The 20,857-nt window shown below is 34.1% G+C and overlaps 2 protein-coding genes and 1 long non-coding RNA gene across 3 annotated transcripts; 1 reads left to right on the forward strand and 2 right to left on the reverse strand.

Annotated features, from left to right (window-relative positions):
• The first annotated feature begins 3,921 nt into the window (after nucleotides 1–3,921).
• LOC140179706 (uncharacterized) lies at nucleotides 3,922–4,935 on the forward strand. The gene is made up of 2 exons (XR_011873511.1): nucleotides 3,922–4,282; nucleotides 4,464–4,935. It is a non-coding gene; the product is annotated as an uncharacterized lncRNA (long non-coding RNA).
• Nucleotides 4,936–12,174: 7,239 nt separating this feature from the next.
• On the reverse strand, nucleotides 12,175–15,003 carry LOC112758091 (large ribosomal subunit protein eL22z). Its single transcript, XM_025806669.3, has 3 exons — nucleotides 13,536–15,003; nucleotides 13,010–13,264; nucleotides 12,175–12,523 (listed from the first exon to the last, which is right to left on the reverse strand). Exons 2-3 carry the CDS (start codon nucleotides 13,237–13,239, stop codon nucleotides 12,379–12,381), a joined length of 375 nt encoding a protein of 124 aa, XP_025662454.1. The 5' UTR covers nucleotides 13,240–13,264; nucleotides 13,536–15,003; the 3' UTR covers nucleotides 12,175–12,378.
• Nucleotides 15,004–15,682: 679 nt separating this feature from the next.
• On the reverse strand, nucleotides 15,683–20,446 carry LOC112758092 (E3 ubiquitin-protein ligase RFI2). The gene is made up of 6 exons (XM_025806671.3): nucleotides 19,845–20,446; nucleotides 18,563–18,726; nucleotides 17,822–17,877; nucleotides 17,287–17,312; nucleotides 16,817–17,201; nucleotides 15,683–16,646 (listed from the first exon to the last, which is right to left on the reverse strand). The coding sequence occupies exons 1-6, from the start codon at nucleotides 19,996–19,998 to the stop codon at nucleotides 16,175–16,177; spliced, it is 1,257 nt and encodes a 418-aa protein (XP_025662456.1). The 5' UTR covers nucleotides 19,999–20,446; the 3' UTR covers nucleotides 15,683–16,174.
• Nucleotides 20,447–20,857: the final 411 nt, after the last annotated feature.

Here is a 20,857-nt window from a genome sequence, read left to right on the forward strand (position 1 = left end):
TTTTTGCACCAGTCAGAAACACTTTAAGCTTGTATCTGATTTTTCTTTTCCTCTGTACTCTTTGATTAGAGAGTGTTGTGAGGTGTAGTTAGATATTTGCTTTGAGAGAGTGTGGTGTACTGGGGTGCCGGTGTTAGAGAGAAAGAAGTCTATGTGTTGTAGCAATTTTCACATAGTGATATTCTCTAGTTGTCATTGGACAACGGCCGTGGTTTTTTCTCCGGTAATCGGAATTTCCACGTTAAATTCTTGTGTTGTGATTGTGTCTATTTTATTTCTCTGTCAAAGGTGTTTTCTCAAGGGGGAATGGTGTCTTATTTCCAACAAATCCATCTCTCACGGCAAGTATCAACACGTTCTTTCTTTTCTATCCTGCCCTCTCATCAGCGAAAAAACTAAACATATAATTAAAAATAAAATTAATCATCCGCATAACTAGTAAAATGAACATCTATTATAATTTATTTGTATATACTTGAACTCCAATCCAAAAAACTAAACATCCAAATTGAAATAAAAATAACCATCTGCATGGCTAGTAAAATAAACATCTAGTATACAATGGTACCAACACCACGCCTACAACACCAATCACGATAATGAGGATACGGAGATAACAACGGAAAAAAGATACGGAGAGTGCACATGACAATGAAGGAAATGGACGGGGATGTGGCTATGACTGCGTCTGAGAACGGTGCAAGTACAGCGGCTACAACTGCGACTGCACGGGTGCGGGGGAGAGCGGCGTTCGGTTGCGTCTGCAAGGGATGGAGGAATAGTAGCGTTTTGCGACATCTGAACGGCGTGAGGGGGACGGCGGCATTCTGTTGCGTCTAAACCGCTGTCTCCAGTGACGACGCTGAATTGTAGTGGTAGACCGAATATGAAAGATGTATGATAAGCGACAAACGTGAGACAATGAAATAACTGTATGAATAGACAATACAGTTACGCGCAAATTCTTATTTTTAAAATTTTGAAATTTAATAATTAATTAATTAATTAAGAATCTGAGTTAATTTATCTTATTTTTTAATCTGTTGTTCAGATTATTTACTATATACATTGTTTCTTATATTTTTTTCCGGATCAATTAATGAGAAAATAAAAACAAATGAGTTAGCCCAAAAGTGCTATTGCACCTAATGACGCAGGACTTGTTTGAATGAATAAAGATTAAAGTATTGCTTTTGTTCCAATGTTTGGGGTAAGTTCTAAAATTGTCTTTAACGTTTCAATCATTTTATTTAAGTCCTTAACATTTCAAAACTAACTCAATGTTGTCCTGTCGTTAGGGATCCGTTAACAGAATTGACGTCGGGACAAAATTGAGACAATTTTGAAACGTTAGAGACTTAAATAGGACGAAAACGTTGCGGATAAAAATAATATATAAAAATAAATTTTAATTTTATCTTTCAATAATATCAATTTTTTACTATACATAGTATTTAATTATTTTTTTTAATCACATCTAAGTAAATTACACTTAATCATATTACTTTTATTTTAAATAAATTATTTTTTTATAATTTTACTCTTAAAGATTTTTTATTATCATGAAATGTTTGTAAAATTACTAGTATATAAACTTGCAGAAAAAAAATAATATATATACAATAAAATATAAATTATACCTTTTGTCTCTAATGTATCAAAATTCTTTAAAATTATAAAAAAATAAATTTATTTAAAATAAAAATAATGTGATTAAGTATAATTTATTTAGATATAATAAAAAAATAATTGAATACTATATGCAATAAAAAATTAATATAATTGAAAGATAAAATTAAATTAAATTTTATTTTTATGTATTGTTTTTGTCTCTAACGTTTTTGTCCTATGTAAGTCCCTAACGTTTCAAAACCGTTTTAATTTTGTCCCGCCGTCAATTTTTTTAACAGATCCCTAACGACGGGACAACATTGAGTCAATTTTGAAACGTTAGAGACTTAAATAGAACGATTGAAAACGTTAAAAACGATTTTGAGACTTACCCCAAATGTTAGGAACAAAACCGATACTTTACTCATAAATAAATTGAGCAATGACGCGTAACAACATTGTTAAGGTCGTTTCCCATAATCGGCAAGAACCACACACACGATGGCTCCATAATTATCTTAGCTAGCAGGGTCCTTTTCATTGGCAGGGCCATCTTTGTTTTAGCTAGGGTATAAAATACACCAGTTTCAATTTGATTCCGTCAAATAGAGGTAACTTGTTAAATCGTTTTTCTTCCTTTTCCTTTTTTCCATTTGATTAATCTCTTCTTTCTTTTTCCCTGTCTCTTATTGATCTTAAAAATTGACATTAGATAGAGACATCTACCAGTAGAGAAAGAGCCCAATGGTAAACTTTAACCTACTTTTAACGTGGGCCTTTCAACTCTTAATTACTTAACCCTTATTTGGTATGCTAAAAAGGACTGCAAGAAAAAAAAAAGGAGGAAATTAAATCATAGACTTTTTTCTTCTCTTGTTCGTAGCAATTTCCCCTTGAAATGAAATAATTTGGAATGGGAAAGCTTTCAACGTTTCTAAACTTTAATTTGTTTCATCTCAGTATCTCACCCTCTAATTGCATGAGAGAATTTTGCACATTATAAATTAACTTTTACTACATGGAAGTAATAAATTAATTAGAAACATTCGTATATGTTTCAAACTTTCAAATTTGTTTCATTTCTTCGATGATATCTATTCAGAGGGGAAGCATCCTTTTGTTTCTACTTTCTACTAGTTAATGCTAAATAGGATGGTGATAACTCATCCAAATATTCTTATTTTCTAAGTTTCTTCTGATGCAGTAACTTTGGTAGCTAAAGGTAAATTAATGGGATGTCCAAAACAAAATTTTAGGTCAGTCTGACGGGAAGTTGCCACGCTCTTTCCCTTTTAGGAGTTTTCTTGCTTTGGGTCAACACTGTCTCAAGAAGACAAGAAGGTCAACAACAAGTTAATTATTATTATTGTCAACACCAATAAAGATAAGTTCACTAAAGAGATTCCGGTGATGTACATCTAAAATATTTATATGGGCCTAAGCGCAGCCCAAACCACCGACAAGATTCGTAATTGATTTCTTTTGGGCCTTTTGTGCTAGTGTTTGATTACGAAACAAAAAGAGAAAATGATAAGTTTCGGCCATACTGCACAACTTGTGAGACGGATAGATACATTATTTTAATGTATCTTTTTGTGTATGAGTGTGTTAGTAAGAAATAGATATCCGAAAAGGAATATGAACCTAAATCAAAAGAATTTTTGGTTAGGGAACATATATATCACAATAATATTGGGCGATAGTAGTTGAGAGTAGCATATGAACCTTCATGTTGTGTTGTGCCTCTTTGGCCCAACACGCAACCTCAAATAAAGTGCAATCCGTGCATAAACACCACCACACCCATGACGAACTCAAACGATCTCATCTCCTTACACTAATTTCATGCAAGCGCCTTGCCCACTCAGGAATAAAATCAAATTAAATTATAAAAAATAGAGAATATTGTTGATGGAGCTTAATGAGATCATTGATGTAGTATTATCCGTTTTAGGCAACATATGAAGAGAGTAGTGGTTGCAAGTTTTGGCGGCAGAAAGTGTATGGCCAACAAAATTAAACTGACATACATACATACGCAATGATAGTTAGTGTGTGCAGTGCAGTGAATCTAAAAGCCTTGATCAGGGTAAGAATAAGATTCAGTGGGTCCCCCCTCAAATTCACGGTCAAATCTTCAATCCTACCATCACACACCTCTTACTCTTATCAATTTTTAATTCTAATCTTACTCCAATAATGTGTCTCCATAGAAAAAGGTTGCTCTAATTACAGGGGCCGGGTAGTAGGGGTTATTATTCACTTATTTGAAGTTGTTGATGATTGCTTGTATAGCTCCATTCAGCTTTAATGAATAGCCAGTTAGCCACTTGGAGACTCAATCTCTTAAATTCCATGTTTCACTCTCTCTTTCTCTCTCTCTCTCTCTCTCTCTCACACACACACACACACACAAGATAGAGTTACTTACTTCACTTCCCCTGTATAAATATGCAAGAGCTTTTCTCATCTTCTCTCAAAAGAACTACCATGCATTACCATTACCTTGGTGGGTTGGTCTTGTTGGAGAAGCAGGGCACGTGCAAACATCTCTATAGCTTTGTCTGGTGGGGTCTAACTGCACGTGTTCTCCTTCTCCAACATGATTCTCCCACCACCCTTGTTCATGCATAACCCAATTTTGGTAACATTATCGTTGTAATTAACGTTTGTAAGTGTACGCCAACCTTTCTTTTTGTTTTTATCTCCTACTTGTGTCTACTGATGATAATGGTAAAACCGTTGCTTTCTTTCTAAACGAGAAATAAAGGTGCTATCTTATTCAGTTCATTCTTGCTTTGAGATTATACTAATATTTGTTTCTTTATTATGTGATCCCTCTTATTTTACAGGTCAATGTACATCAAATTAAACACATTCATATATAATACATAGTGATGAGCACTGATCATGAGGGACCCAGGTTTAACCCGTGGAAAAAATATTGGTGTTGCCACTGACTAGTGATTAGAGACTATAGAGACTAGTACATTTCCATTTTCATTGCTTGGAATGCACGTTTTCCTCTGCTTCTACGTTATGATTAGACCAACAAAGGTCAATTTAGACTATGTGGGTGGTGATGGAAGCACTAATGTATCTTTATTCTTAGTACATTATCTTTAGTATTGGTATGATGGTATCTACTGGTTACATTCATAAAGCGATTGTAAATAAAGTCTCAGGCATTTGATCTGGTTTCTGTGTTCACCTTATTTGAATTTTTAGTTAGTTTCAAAATGGACAATAAAATAAATAAATTCTGAAATAGAACATAATGAATTGACTTTTTGAGCAAGGCAATTCCATATGAATTTCTTATCATCATGCGTGGTCAAACAATAATCGTGTAATAGTGGAAGAGATGGATGCTTTTCTGTCATGTCTCGCATTATTTACAATGTTTACCTTAAATTTTCTGGTGTGAACTGAACTAATGCTGGGGTCATACATTAATTCATTAAAGTACTGGTTTTGAATTCCTATAAAAGAAAACATTTTGTTTTGTTTTGTTTTGTTTCATGCAACTATTATGTGTGTGATTCAAGCGAAGTCCCTTTCAATAACTTTAATAATTGTGTAAAGCTGTTCATAGTGATAAGTGAGAGAGAAGTTATTTTTTATATACAAAAAGATACATGTCTTTTAATACATTTATCTCAATACAAGCAGTAGAATTGTCAAATTATTGAGTAATTCTTTTCTCTTCAAGGAGGAAGAAATTTCTTCTTCCACACTACTAAGTACATTTTGCAATTATGCATAGAGAATGTTTAATAAGAATAATAATCACTCCCAAGTCTCAGTGATCAGCAATAAACTTTGGGTTTAATGTGAGTGGAGCCTATTCTATGTTTTGGAGATATTAATTATAGTAGCATCTGAGCAATGAAGTGTTTGACAAAGCATGACATGGGAATGATGTAATCAGGTGGTAATGCATTGCTCTTCCATTTTTGTTGACAAGTATTTTCTATATAGAAATAGGATAATGTATTTATTTGTTTTGTATAATATTTGTATTTTGTCCCATCTAAAATACAAAGAGGGAGGGAGGTGTGTGGGAAGAAGAAAAGAGAGATGGGAGTGGAGTTATGGAAATGACAAAAAGATGGCGTCAGTGGTGACAGTGAAGAAGGAAAGTTGTCAAAGCAAAGAAAAGGAAGAAGAAGTATTTGCCTAAGAAAGTGGGGGACTCTGCTCTCTGTTGAAGTTGCTGGCTTAATTTAGTTGTGCATGTAAGGCAAAGTGGCAAACCCCCCCAAATTGTTATTGTTATTGGAGCTACCTTGGAAATTGAAGTGTAAGTTCAACAACACAACCACCTTCAAAGGCAAGCAATGGTATGAATGAAAGAGCCAGATTTGATGGACTAATTCAGACTCATCTCAACACGCAATGCACACATATCCATGGGACCATGTCTCAACGAATTTCTTCACCCCTTATCATTATGGTATCACAATTTATTAGAGTTACTAAATATAAATACTTGTTAGGATACAAATGTAGTAACGGAAAACTGATTAAACCTTTTCTCAAGAAAAATATTTTATCTAGTTAATACTCAAATTAGTTCCTGAAAGATACCTCAATCTCCATATTAGTCTCCGGAAGATAAAGTTAATCAAAAGAGTCCCCGAAAGTTACACGAGTGAATCAGGTTCGTCCTTCCGTTAATTTGCTTGATGACATGGCTAACATCTGCTCACGTGGCACGTTAACTGCCATGCTGGCAGAGAAGGAAAACGACGCCGTTTTGAGTGAATGTCCAGATAGACAAGATTCGGCGTCGTTTTGTGGGCAGCGTGGATTCAAAACGTTGCAGAGTGGATTCACCCTCTTCCATAACAAGTATCTCCATGTTTGACTCCAATATGTTTCGTCTCCCTCAAGCCATGCCCTAACCCCTTCACCTTGCATTCAAACATCGGCATCCACGTTTCTTGTTGTTAGTTGACGATCAAAGCGGAGTAGGTGTTGTTACTGAGAACAGTGGTCGTCAGCTCTGTTAGCAACATTGATTGTGGAAGAAGCAATCGTCACGGTTAGAGGTAAGCATTAAAGTTTTTTCCTTTTCTTGAAGTCAGTATGTAGCCTGATGACTTAGGGGTGGCGTTCTGTATGTCTCTGTCTGATTAGGGGTAGGGGTTTGAGGAGCCTAAAGGTTTGTGTGACTATTGTTTAAGTGTCAGAGTGCATTGCTTTGACTGCCGTTGTGATGATATTGAGTTATGGGTCTTTGATGTTAATGAGGGTTAGTTTTCATTGTTGCATGTTTGTTTTGGGGTTAGGGTTTGTTATGTTATGATTGAGAATAGCCAGTTGCAATTTGTGTGGGCTAAGGATGTTTTCTTTTTTCTGATTGTAGATGAAAGGTCCTCCGATGACCTTTGTGTTTCACCATGGGGGATTGTTTAAGAAGAATGCGGAAGGAGATATGGTATACAAACCCGATAATACAGAGGTGTTGATAGGGGTTGAAGGAGACACGCTTGACGTCTTCTTTGTAAGGGGTTATTATAGGGAGTTGGGTTACATTGAAGCTGAAAACTGTTGGTAGAAAGATCCTGGAGTTCCCCTTTCATCAGGGTTGAGAAGCTTAGTCACAGACGCAGACTTGGTTGCCATGTGCAAGGATTGCAGGAGAAACCACAATCTGATCAATATCTACCTGAAAAATTGTATTTCTCAGCCTTGTATAGTAGACCAGATTGAGGAGGAAGTAGTGAATGTGGAAGCAGAAAGGTTGAAACAGGGGAAATATTTCGAAGCTAAGAAGTGCAGTTCCCAACCTGTGAAGAAACTCATAACAATTGATCCTCAGTCCAACAAGCAAACCTCTTACCCCAACAGAACAACCTCACAGCCCAAGTCACAGCCCAATCCAACAATGAAGCCCATATCTGAGCCCAATCAACCAAAGGTGAAGCCCATGTCTCAGCCCAATAAAGCAGCCCACCAGCCCAAGAAGACAACTGCTCTGCCCATGAAGCCTGTTCCTCAGGCCAAGAAGATCAGTTATCAAGCCAAATCAGTCCCACCTCAATCAAATTCATCATCAGAGGCAGCCAATAACTCACAAGGGGAAAAGGACAAACAAAATAGCAGTGGCTGCAGAGTCACAAGATCTGGAAGACAAGTGAAGGAAGCTCCCCTCCAGGAAGATGACACTGACTTTCATGACTCTTATGAGAGTACTGAAGATGAACTGTATAGGCCTCCAAAAGTTGTAAGAGACAACCTCTATAGCAGTGACAGTGACAGTGACTCTGGGAAGAAAAAAAGAAGTGGAGAAAGGGACAGCAGGTCTGAAGTCAGAGAGAAGCAGAAGCCCCCTAAGAAAAGATTAGCTGATAAAGAGATAGACACTGATGATTCCAACTATGAGGGATCTAAAGATGAAGAAAGTTCTGAGTCTGGTATGTTAATTCCATAACGGTTAGTTGTTTTTTGAACTATTTTGCAAATGTTAGGATTTCTTATGTGTTCAACTTTTTGTTACCAGATTTAGATGATAGTGATGCTGCCTTAGATGCTGACTCCTGGCATTCAGAGGATTCTGATAAGGTGTTGGAGTCTGATGAAGAATCACCAGCTGTATACCCTCAATTCAATGAGAAAACAAAGTTTGGGGAGTTGAAATTCGAGGTCAGTATGGCATTTAAGTCCAAGTCTGAATTCATGCAAGCAACTAGGGATTATACAATCCAGTGGGGTAAAAATATTCTGTTTTCAAAAAATGACAAAGTTAGAGTTAGGGCTGTCTGTAAGTCTGAAGATTGTCCCTGTCTATTCTCATTCAATGGATTCATCTCATTACACCATCAAGTGTTTGGAATTTGCTTTACTTGGAACGAGACAACAAACTACAAACAATCACATTAAGCACAACTACCACAAACAGGAAAACTATTAACATTTTCAATGCTTTTACTTCAGCTTCCAAGCTACCCGGTCTCCATGCCACCTTCAACCTCCATTCATCACAGTCACTATCAACCTGCAGCTCAGCCCCATAATCTTTCTTTGTTCCACCTTGGCCCACCCCTTCATACTCATCATCCTCAACCCACTTAAAGTAGTTGCAGTGACTGTCCTTCTGAAAATTCAGAAATCAGAAAATAAAAAATTAAACAAAATCCCAACACACAAAACAACATTGAAAACCCTTAACGTCTTACACAACACTCACCCGGTACCCTTGGACATGCACGGAATAGTCTATCTGGGTTCTCCGCTGTCCCAGATTTTCTTATCGCAGCCTTCAACCCACAGAAACATGATTCCTCATGAGTTTTCCTCCTGGTTCGCATTGAGGCGCTGGAACCATTACTGCCGTTCGAGAACAATGACACACCACCACCACGGCCTCCATTTCCTGCCTCCATCGTCGCCCAAAACCAGCAATTTGAACACGAACCCAGGCATATGGCCATCTGATTGATGAAGGCGACCTATTTATCGTGGAATTTAGGATTAGGTTTCAAACACTTAGGGACTTATTTGAACTGTTTTGCCAAACTTACCTTGTCAGCAATAGGTCATGACACGTTGGCCTCTTCCACGTTGGAAGCTAACCACACACGTCAGCAACCGTTAGCCAGGTCACCAAGGGAGTTAACGGAAGGACAAATGTGATTAACTCGTATAACTTTCGGGGACTCTTTTGATTAACTTTATCTTCCGGGGACTAATATGGAGATCGAGGTATCTTTCAGAGACGAATTTGATATTTAACTCATATTTTATCATTATGTGTGCTCACATCATAAATTCACTTCTTGACAATAGAATTGTTACAGAAAAAAAATCTTTTTTTATTTAGTATATAATCAAATATAATTTTTTTAATTCTCACATTAAAATTTAAAGGTCTGATTTGTAATTTCATTACTACTAAAAATTAAAATACTAAAATTATTTTTATCAAACAAATTTTTACTCTAAAGTAAAAAAGACAAATAAAAGAACTGCAAATGTAAAATAGTAAAAAATATATAATTTATTTTATTAATGCAGTTAATATTCTAAAATATAGATTTAAATTTGAAATAAAATTAGTATTATTTTTTAATAAATTTAAAATTATTTTCTCATTTTAAAAGTTCTCCAAAACACTCTTTTTAAGTTGTCTACTTACTATTAATATATACATATACATACGTACAGACATACATAACCAATTGGACTCATTTTTTTACTATAAAAAAAATTAGTATTACACAATAAAATAGATATTTATACAATACTTACATTGCTATTATGCTAACAATAACAGTATTAATACTAATAATTAATAACGTTAAAAAATCATAATAATCATAACATAATAGCGACATATTATTATTATTATTATTATTATTATTATTAACAACAACAACAATAATAATAATAATAATTTTAACAGTTAACTAATATACCAAAAATCTATTAATAATTCTAATAACAACATATATAAATAAACTTATTTATAATTAAAATTTAAAAAATATTTATTCATTGAGTATAATCTAAATATTCAATAATATGTTCTTAAGATAATATTACGAACTATTTTTTGTGGTGTATTTTTTTTTATCTCACTCGCTCAACACTCAACCTTCTTGCCGATCTTCTTCTTCTTTAGAAGCAAAACGGCTATATTATTTTGTGGGTCTTCTTTGTGTTTCCATATTCTCCTTATTATTAAGTTATATTTTTTTTTATTATTTTAAATACTAATTATTAATTATATAGTAAATATGTACAATAATTTTTTTAAATATTATTTTAATTTTATACTCACTTATATTTAAATTAATTATATTTTTTATTATTCATAATTATTAATATAAATATAATTAAATATGTATAAATAAAAATATCAAATATTTTTATTAATTACAATATAATTATATTTTTATGATTATATGTTTATTAATATTATTTTTCAATAAATACATATAGTATATAACAATATAATAAATATAAACTAATTAGTTAATTATTAAAATAAAAAATATTTACTTTAATATAAAAATAAAATTAAAAAATATTTATTATAAAAAAATACTAGAATTTTATATACTTATTTAATAATAACCAAATTATAATTTGTTGAAACTTGATTATTTTTAAAATATTAGTATATATATTTTAAAACTTAACTTTTAGGTTTTAAACTATTTTTTATTTTTTATTTACGTGGAACTGATTTTACCAATTCAATCAGTAAGTTATCGATCGAATTAATAAACTAATAAATTAGTAGTCTGACCGATTCAATTATCGATTCAGTTCTGACAACTATACTTCACATACATGTGTCCTACATGCAAGCTACATTTCTACCAAACGCAAGTTACGCTTTGCTACAAGAACCTACCAAACGCAGGTTACGTTTGGTGTCTCCCAATATGGTCAACCTACATGTCTCGTCTGCATGTAGGATGACTGGGACACGTTTCAACATTTGGTTATCCCTCCCTTTGCAGCAACCATTTTTTTTCTTCCATGCCAATCGTGAACTACGCTTTGTAGGTCTGTACATAACACACCTGGAGATCCACATCTGTGCATAACACACCATGTACCAATATATTTAAATTACTCTATTTTTTACTCCATTATTAAATTGGCCAATTCTATGGTGCCTATCACTTTGGTACCGAAATTGCCGAACTTACCTTGTATGGTAAGTTTTAAATATTAAAAAATTATTTACTTTTATATTTTTTTAATTTAAATATTAATTTTTATCTTCTTTTAGTAAGTTAGACAAATATTGATAGGCACAATAGAATGCACCTATTAAATTAGTTTCTTACCCCAATTTCTATACTATTATTTTCTCCGGTTTGTTATAGTCTACATGGGCTCATTTCCTTCAGATAAAGCACAAAAGTCTTAGTCCATCATGTTATTATGTCCCCTGTCCTTAATGGTATTTGCAGTATCATGAATGCACGGCACTAGGCAGTGGTAGTCTTGGGCCTTGGCTCATTGCTTGCAACACTTACCAAGAGACAGCTACCCCCCACTCTATCGCAACATTACTTGCATATGTATATCATAATAGTAAAACACAGGAATAATAAATTGTGGACCTAGCTATCCCCCATGGTAAATTAATTAAACATATTACATAAGCTCTACGTAAGGATTTACTTTCTACCTTTCTGCACTCTTCTTTTTCCCCCTATTCAATTTGGGAAATGCGTTGATTATTGAGTTTGACTCTCAAGACATTTTAATATTTTATACACGTTTGATATATTAACTATGCGCACCCTACTCATAAGTCCTCACCATCATATGTTGGACTTCTTATTTAAGATCCTTGTCAAGAAAATTATGAAAATTAAAGAGACACACACAAAAGATGAATTGTGTTTACGTTTATCACATGAGAGCATGGTCGTTATTTTTAAGATAATCTTCGCTACAATGGGATAGATTGATATTCTTTTTGTAGAGCTTTAGGCAAACCAGATCAGTGAAAGTGATTAATGGATACATAACCGGTTTAATGAAATGTACATGTAGGAGCAATTTCAGGTCGTTGGGAAAAGTTATTCTTGATTTGTGAATAGAAAATGCTTGCAAATTTGTATTTAACTATTCCAAATTCAATAACAATGGCACAACACTTAGATAATCAAAATTGTTTAATTGCAACCGATGTAGACAAACCATCATATCTCAAGCAACACTGGCAAAAAGGGAAGCTAGATCTAATAAAAATGCTAAAAACAAGTTCTTAACAGAATAAAATCGATCAGACATTTAATCTTCTTCCTCTCCTTCATTCTCAGCAATGTTGAAGTACCTCAGTTCATAGACATTCCTATCTTTGTTAGAAGCAATCACCCTGAGCCAATCACGCACATTGTGTTTCTTCAAGTACTTCTTTGTCAAATACTTCAAGTACCTATAACCAAGTACATGCAATCTTAGTTTAGGTAAACCGATTTGAATGGAAGCTCAAGCATGCTTAAAAGAAGACAAATCCCATGGCAAAAGATAAACAGAGACAATTTCCATTTGACCCAATGCCATGAAACAATGAGCATACTTGGTTCATATAAGTAATCTATTCATCTATAGCCACAAATTCTCTGCTTCATTTTTCACACTAGACTTTTGTTTATAATGCCAACTAAACGGCCTAAACAGTACACAAGGCAATTCACTCAAAAATAAAAATAAGAGTACCGAAAAAAAAAAACTGTAAAATCCAATGTCCTACCAAAACAATAACAAGGCAAATCATTATTCAACTAAAGCAACATACACTCGAAAAAATATTCAGAATATTCAGTTGCCAAGATCTAATAGCACAATCATTTCACAGCATATTAAGAATGTAGAGCTGACAATATAAAAAAACAGAATAAATAAATAAAAGGGTAATTACCGCTTGGAGAAGTTACTGTCAGAGGTGACAGTGATCTTGTTCTTCTCACGGGAGACAGTGACAGAATCACCAAGAGCACCAGCTTTGCCACCAACCTTAATCCTCTCTTGAAGGAACTTCTCAAGAGAAGCAATGTCCATAATCTTGTCCTCCACTGGTTTTGTGCAGTCAATGGTGAATGTTGCACCCTTCTTTTTTCCCTTAGCTCCAACTGCACCCCCTCGACTCATTTTTCCCTTCTTCTTTTACACAACCCTAAAACGCATTAACACACCCAAATAAAAAAAATGTACTTCAACGTGCATTCTTTGTTAAAAAAGTAATATTTTTTCATGGGATCAAAGGGGGACCCAATCAGTAAACTCAATTTCAATTAAAGGAGTGATCAAATTTCTACAAGTACAGTGAAATGAAACCAGAAGCTACAAATATAGCTCAAGAAAATTGAAAATAAAAAATGGTGAAAACAATACTTTGGCGTAATTGTAGTTGAGAAGGAAACAGAAGGAAAAGAGTAGGGTATTACCGATGGAAACAAAGCAGGTGCGAATGAGAGGACAGGGATGACAACGGCGCTGCAGATTTAGGGTTTGGATTCGGCTAGTTTATATCTTAGTTCTTCAAATATCAATGGGCCTGCTTACTCTTGATTTTAGATAATAAATTGGGCCCAACTCATTAACGAATTTGACAAAATATTTTCATACCTTTTTTCTTTTCGATACTTATTTAGTTATTTTCACTTTAACGCCTTGAATTATTATTACTACTGGTAGACTATGAAGCACGACAATTTGCTCACTTGCCATGACTCGATATTTGTTTGATATGTGTGTCTTCTATATTCAATTATATCTTAATAAAAAATAAAATTTTTTTAGATACATTTTGGACACACTTAAATATCATTACGTGTCAGCGTGTGTAGTTTTATTCTTAACCTGTATTCTTGAAATAAATTTAAAAATAGTATATATTATTATTTATTAAAAAAATATCTTTTAAATATTTAATATAATTAAAATAAAATATTAAAAATAATTAAAAAATTAATTTATATTTTAATATCAATAAAATATCACTACGATTTATCTAAAAGATATTTTATATTTTATATATATATGTATCTCTATATTTTATAAAATTTTAAAATTTGCCTATCGACATATCCTATATTATATCATATTTTATGTCTGTATAGTGTCCGTATATTAGTTTGAGATTAATGTGGTACACCAACAATTAATTCCACAAGAAAAACAAAAAAGTGATGCCAAGCATTTCATTCAGTGGATCAACTCCTGCCTATAGATCAGTAGCAGAGTTCTTTTCTTGCAAATTGAAGTTTCCAGTGTAATCTTATGCAAATGATTCTTATTTCGTTCAAAAATATTTCTACCAACTTAAAAAATATGGATACTTATACTTCAAGTAGCACCAAGCTATTTTGGATATTTCCCACTCTTCACAATTATACAAGTACTTTACCAATTAGAGGAGACAATGGATAGGATAGGGTTTGAACCCAATCCTAACTCTATCCGCAGCTTAAATTTATTATTCTATCTGCAAGTTGAGAATAATTCAATCCTAATTCTATTCGTAGTCAATTTGTGGGTATCTGACTCTATCCAAGAATTTTTACAAATATACAATATTATTATATAATCTAATGAGTATGCAAATTAAAAATTCAATACAAACAACACAATCATCCTACAAACATAATCGTCTCATAAACAACATAACCCTCAAATAATAACACAAAGACAAATAAAATATTATGATATAATATTGTATTTATATATCACTAAAATAGAATTAGTTTTTATAAAAATAAAAATGTTAAATTATTAATTGATGATCTTGGTTCAATAATAAAGATCTTTTGTATTATGAAAGGTCTTTGGTTCAACACCTACCTATAACATGTTACTTATAACATATTACATATTACATATACAATAAATTGGTCGGGTAGGGTTAAAGACTCAACCGGATATATGCTGCTACCATTAATCAACATCCAGTTTTTGAGCTAGTTTGATAAAATTTACTTTTTAAAAATAATTCATTAAAGTTGACTTTTGAAATATAGCTTTCGAATGGTTGTAGTATGCTTGCTATATCAAACTAAAAATTATATTGTTAAACCAATTTTTAAAATTTAAATAAACTACAATAAACATAAATATAATGACATTTAAATATTTATTAATATATAAAATTATATAGACAAACACAACCACATTCTTTTTATTTAACAAAGACAACAAAATGTTTATAAAAAACACAAATACCTTCTCATAATATTTTCCCAAACCAACCTTAGTCTCCACTTTTCCTCCTTGGCTTTGTACTCGCCAAACGTTCTTGAAAACCAATCTTATTTCTTATCAGGAACCAAGTTTACCAACTGGACCAAACTTTCGAATTGTCTTTCTTATGACCTTATTTACCAATCAACTATGGAAGATAAAGAGTAGTTTCATTTTCCTTTCTTTTATTCTTCTTGAAACTAAGTTTGGTATTCCCTTGAATCAAGTGAAATATATTGATTATTACTAGTTAAACTTCATTTTGTCAAAACATGGCAACCATTGCCATAGTTTTGTACTTATTCATGAGAAATGATAATAACATACCATAATCTGAGTATCAGACCAAAGACAATTTTTGTAAATCAACATTGAACGTGTTGATCAGTTTTCAAGCAAGTTCTGTACCCTGCGTCTGTTCTAGCACAATAGATGAACAGATTATAATCACATAAGCCAATGCAAAGTATTTTCATGAGCTTTCCATATCAAACACAAACAATTTACCGGCTAAAAGTCCAACCACAACTGCTCTCATGCACTTGATCTTTCACTTTAGAGATGAGAATACCCAACATTACTTTCAAAAACCTGATACTCTCCAACTAGTAGATAACGTCTTATTTGATGCCCACCAAAAGGCAAAGAAACTAGAAGCCAATGTCCATCACACTGCCTCGTGGCTGCCAGAAAGATCAATTCCAGGGCCAGCCAGAGTATATATAAGTCTGACATAACATGCCAGCCAGGCCAAAGCATTATATAACAATTCTCAAAGCATACATAAATTTTGATTTTCCATAAACAGCCGTTTGCTTCAGAGGGAACAGGACATAAAACAAGTGTATCATCGATTTTGTGAAGGCATTCTTTCTGATCCGTGCCTTAATCGAAAGCTGTTGGACCTAATACTTGGTTCTGATCCGCTGGCAGCCTGGTGGTACGCTCTCCAACTTGATTCTCTATCTGCGTGGTTCAAAGATAATGAAGGCAAATGATCTCTTTCCCATGCTTGGAAGCGACTTGGCATATGGACTTCTTCCGGAAAATTGCGTCCTGATGAACCTGATGGAATCAACAAGAAGCCACCACTTGGGTCCGATGATGGGGAAACTTGTGCTAATTGAACCGACCCACTATGGCTGTTGGATCTTCTAGTGCCAGAGGCATTAGGCGTCCGCATTGAGGTAGAGTTAGGAGGTTGTGGAGGTTGATAGTATGCCTGAAGAGCCTGGACTCTGTCCTGGGCCCGGGCATTGCTACCTGGATACGGAGGTATCATTGAAGATGCAACTGATGTCCCAGCCCTAGCACCAGAACTGCAGAAGACATGCATCAAGTGTCAAGCATGAAAGCACAAGATGCCTAGTTCAATCGTGTTATTTGTTGCATTTAACCCAAAATCACATATAAGATCCTGTATATAAGCATATACTATGATTTAGCTCACATAAAATCACATAGCAATGCATAAACCGTAAAGTGATACCTATGACCAACAATGAAGGGATGCATAAAAGATCCTGGTCTTGGAACCTCTGAACTACCCCTGGCTGGCCTTTGACTACCAGGTGATACTGCGGGATGATCTGCAGTTCCTAGGTGACTGCTTGCAGATGAAAAATGAGGCGAATGATGTTCCCAACTGTGATAATGGAGATCCATGGCAGGAAATGCATAGGACGTTGGCATGTCACTAGGTATAGGTGGGTTACTCCAGTGGCTGAAGTTAGATGTTTCTGAACCAGTTCTGCCAGAGTTCGAGGGGGAAGGATGTAATGGTCCAAAGTATGCTATATACGGACAGGGATGACTACCAGATGATACGGCCGTATGTTCAGCAAATATAGCATGTTGTCCCAGTATATCATGATCTGCACCACAACATTCAAGTCAAGATATACATCTTCAGTTGAATGCAAGTTCATATAAGGAGGCTAATTTTGGGAAAGGTCTTACATGCAGTTGATGAAAATTCCCCTTCTCTGAAAAGAAAAGAAGACAATGAGTTATCATTTCCTCGACTCGATTGGAAGAGAATGAATCCACTGAAACAGAATTTATATAGCACACTAGAAAAAATAACGATGTTACATCCTCCATATTATTAATGATTTTCTCAAGATATCCATTATTTTTCTCAGATTTGCTCTTTCCTAAATGTTTGTTTTGAAAAACCACAAAGATTAAGCACCTTGGACAGTATAAATACTACCATTAACTTCAGCAATGTTTGATGTCAACTATCCTAATTTGGTTCAACTCAAACGTACCAAATTAAACTCATTATGAGGTTGATGTACAGCCAACAGTGTTAACAGAAGTCATGTGTGATGATAACCACAAGCAGCGTCAGTAACACTTTGACTTTTAATAACCATGCATGTTTTTATTCGGGCCAGACAACAGATTATCCCAAAGCACAGATCAAGCGTTAAGGAATTTGAACACATATTTAGTTTCATGCATATTGTGGTATGTTAAATAGGCTTACTCAAAAGAAGGAAGTCGGGTCAGGCTACCAAAAGGACACCAGTGAACTCCAAAGGACTGCATAAAGAATTAGCGAACTGTTATCTATCCAGATACAACAACCAAAAAAAGAAAAAAAAGAAGAGTAAATCCCATTGACAGACCTAGTTTAAGACAACGGGAGGCCATTCCCCCCACCCCGCAAAAAATTGTGCTACTACATATATGAACTACTTGTTTATTTGAGATGGTTTGCAATTGCCATATAAGGATTTTGTAATTAAACATATATGGGGATAATCAATTGTCTTTTGCGATAAAGAAGTTTCATGTGATTTGCCTCCAAGGGGGAGGCTGAGGCCAATGATTTTGGGGATAAAGAAGAAAAATGGCCTATCTTTGTATATCTTTACCCTTTGTTAAGGAATAAAATCATGTTTAATTGCTTTGACCTCAATTTATTGCTCTTCTGATGGCTATCCATAAAAAATGAGTGTTTGTGTATTTGCTATATGGATCAAATTCCACCATATTGTTAAAAGTAAGATCTCTTTTTGTAATAAAAAAATAAAGATCTGTTCTTAGAGATTCTGAAACAATAACAGTACAGAAAGTAAAGCTATATAATCCAAAATGGCAAGCAACAAAACAAACATTCATTGTTCATGTAAGGCTGCTTCCTGAGAATGAAAGTGCAGGAGCATGTTTATGGAAATAACAATTAAAATGTTGGAAATTACAAAGATGGCGTGGTTTCTATTACCATTTCAGAGTAGCTAAGATCATATAGATCCTCATCGTGTGCCCAATCATCTGTGCTGAATTCTGGATATGACCGGGAGCCATAAAGCCACTGACCTTTCTCAATCTTCCGGCAATTAGGGCATTGCATTGCCCCTTTTATATTGAAGGCTGAGCCAATGCAATCTGAATGACATATAAATTATTAAGCATAACAATATGATGTGATACCATAAAGATGCAGCTATCATCTTGCTAGAAACCGATAGTTTGATACTAGTAGAGCACAAACCCTAGAAATATTGCCTTAAAAAGGAGATGTCTACATACACATATGGGGTTTGTTTTATAATTAATGCATAATGAATAACAAGTACTCATTGAGGCCTGCAATTTTCCCATTTTTCCAATTTTCCGTACATGTCGGTATATCATCACTGTATTGTAGGTTTTCTGTGTTGGTTGTAGGTTCAAGATACACCAAAAATACAAAATGTACAAAAATGTTGCACAGCTCATCGAAATCAGTCACTTTAATTTCCTTTTGGTTGAGAACTAGAAACTTATAAATTTTATGTAGCCGACATTTATAGTCCTAACTCCTAAAGAAAATGCAGTAGACCAGTAGTAGATGAGTACAAACATTTAATTTAACTGAGCTCATTTCAGTTTCAGATAATTTATCAACCAATTTGAGAGCCACTAAGTATCTCAAAATAAGTCAGCTTCTGCCAGTTACAACAGTCATGGGGATTCGACCGTGCAGCATAAGAAATCCACTCTACATAAATTCACACTATAACCTCCTATACCCAACTAGCAGGAGCATATACCAAGCAACCTGAGAACAACAAGAGGAGATATCTACCTTTGAGCTCTCTTATAAAAAGATATTAGGAAGAAGGAAAAAAAAAAGTGATAAAAACAAAATGCATCTCTCTCTCCATCTTATATAAAACGCTCCACCATCTCCTCCGATAGAGTTTTCTGGATAAAAGAAACCCGTTTCTAGACAATGGAATCACCGCAGCTAACACAATTAGAACCACCAACCTCTACAAACAAGCTCATCGAATGAAAATACTACTCTACCAGATTGCATAACAACATTTCCAAAAATCAGATAACATAAAGAAGCGTTCCTCGATCCTCTCGCACGGTACTAGTTTTAGTTCAACACGAAAGATAAGCAAAACGACAATTCAGATCTCAATGTCGGTTCAAGTCAAAATTGATTGCAGAAATTGTATGGCGATCAAATTGGATGCATCGGAAAACATCGGCGAAAGAAAGCATTGACTTACCGAGGTGAAATTGATGGCCGCATTGAAGGTTGGCCCAGGATCTATCGCCGGTGCGGGCAACAGGGTCGAGGCAAATGGAGCAAGAGACGGATGGGAAGGGGTTGGAGTCTCCGTCGTGGACGACGTGGTCGTCCTTGTCGGTGCCGAGACCCATTGTTTCATCCAAAACCCTAGAATGGCATCACAGTGGGAGCAGAGGGAGAAGGATGTCGTCAATTTTTTTAATTGGTTTAAAAATCGCGCCGTAAATGTGTGTGTGAGTTAGAAGAGATTAAGACAGAGGTGAGAAAGCTACGGATGAGAAGAAGAAGACGCGTGTTATTCTTCTTCCTTTCTTCAGCGGAGAGATTAGTTAGAGATAGAGAGAGAGTAAGAGAGAATTGGAAATGACCAACATCGTTTCATTTTAAGTTTAGTGGAGCGTCTGCCTTGCTATGACACCGAAATGGCGAAATCTCTAATCTCAAGTTTTATTCTAGTTGGACTGCTATCCAAACAGATTAATTTCTACTCACTAGTTTTGGTTGAATCCGTCTTTCCTTTTCTACACGATCAGTCACGCGTTTGACAATTAGAGTTTTTCTTTTAGGATTGTTAGGAACGAGCAAGTTTTGTGATTTATAGTTATTAATTAATTGTTATTAATATTTTAATAGTGTAAGATTATATTTAATAGTATATAATTATTTATTTTTTTTGTTGTATTAACTAAATTTTAATAAAAGTGTTCGTTCTCTAGATTTTTTTTGATTTTATATATATTTTAAAATAATTTATTTATTAAAAAAAAACCCTTAGAATCGCATAATTTTCTTTTTTTGAAAAAACTTGTCAATTTTTTATCATCTAATTATCCACCAACTATTTCCGTCATTTCTAATAAAAAATGATAGTTATTTTACAAAATTCATGAAAAAAAATTCGAGTAATTGCTGCTCATTCGCTCGAAAGATAATATTAACGATTTCAAGGTTAAAAAAAAAATAAAAAAGAATGTTATCCAAATGTATTTT

Source organism: Arachis hypogaea, chromosome 16, assembly GCF_003086295.3.
Source record: "Arachis hypogaea cultivar Tifrunner chromosome 16, arahy.Tifrunner.gnm2.J5K5, whole genome shotgun sequence".
NCBI classification, from domain to species: domain Eukaryota; kingdom Viridiplantae; phylum Streptophyta; class Magnoliopsida; order Fabales; family Fabaceae; genus Arachis; species Arachis hypogaea.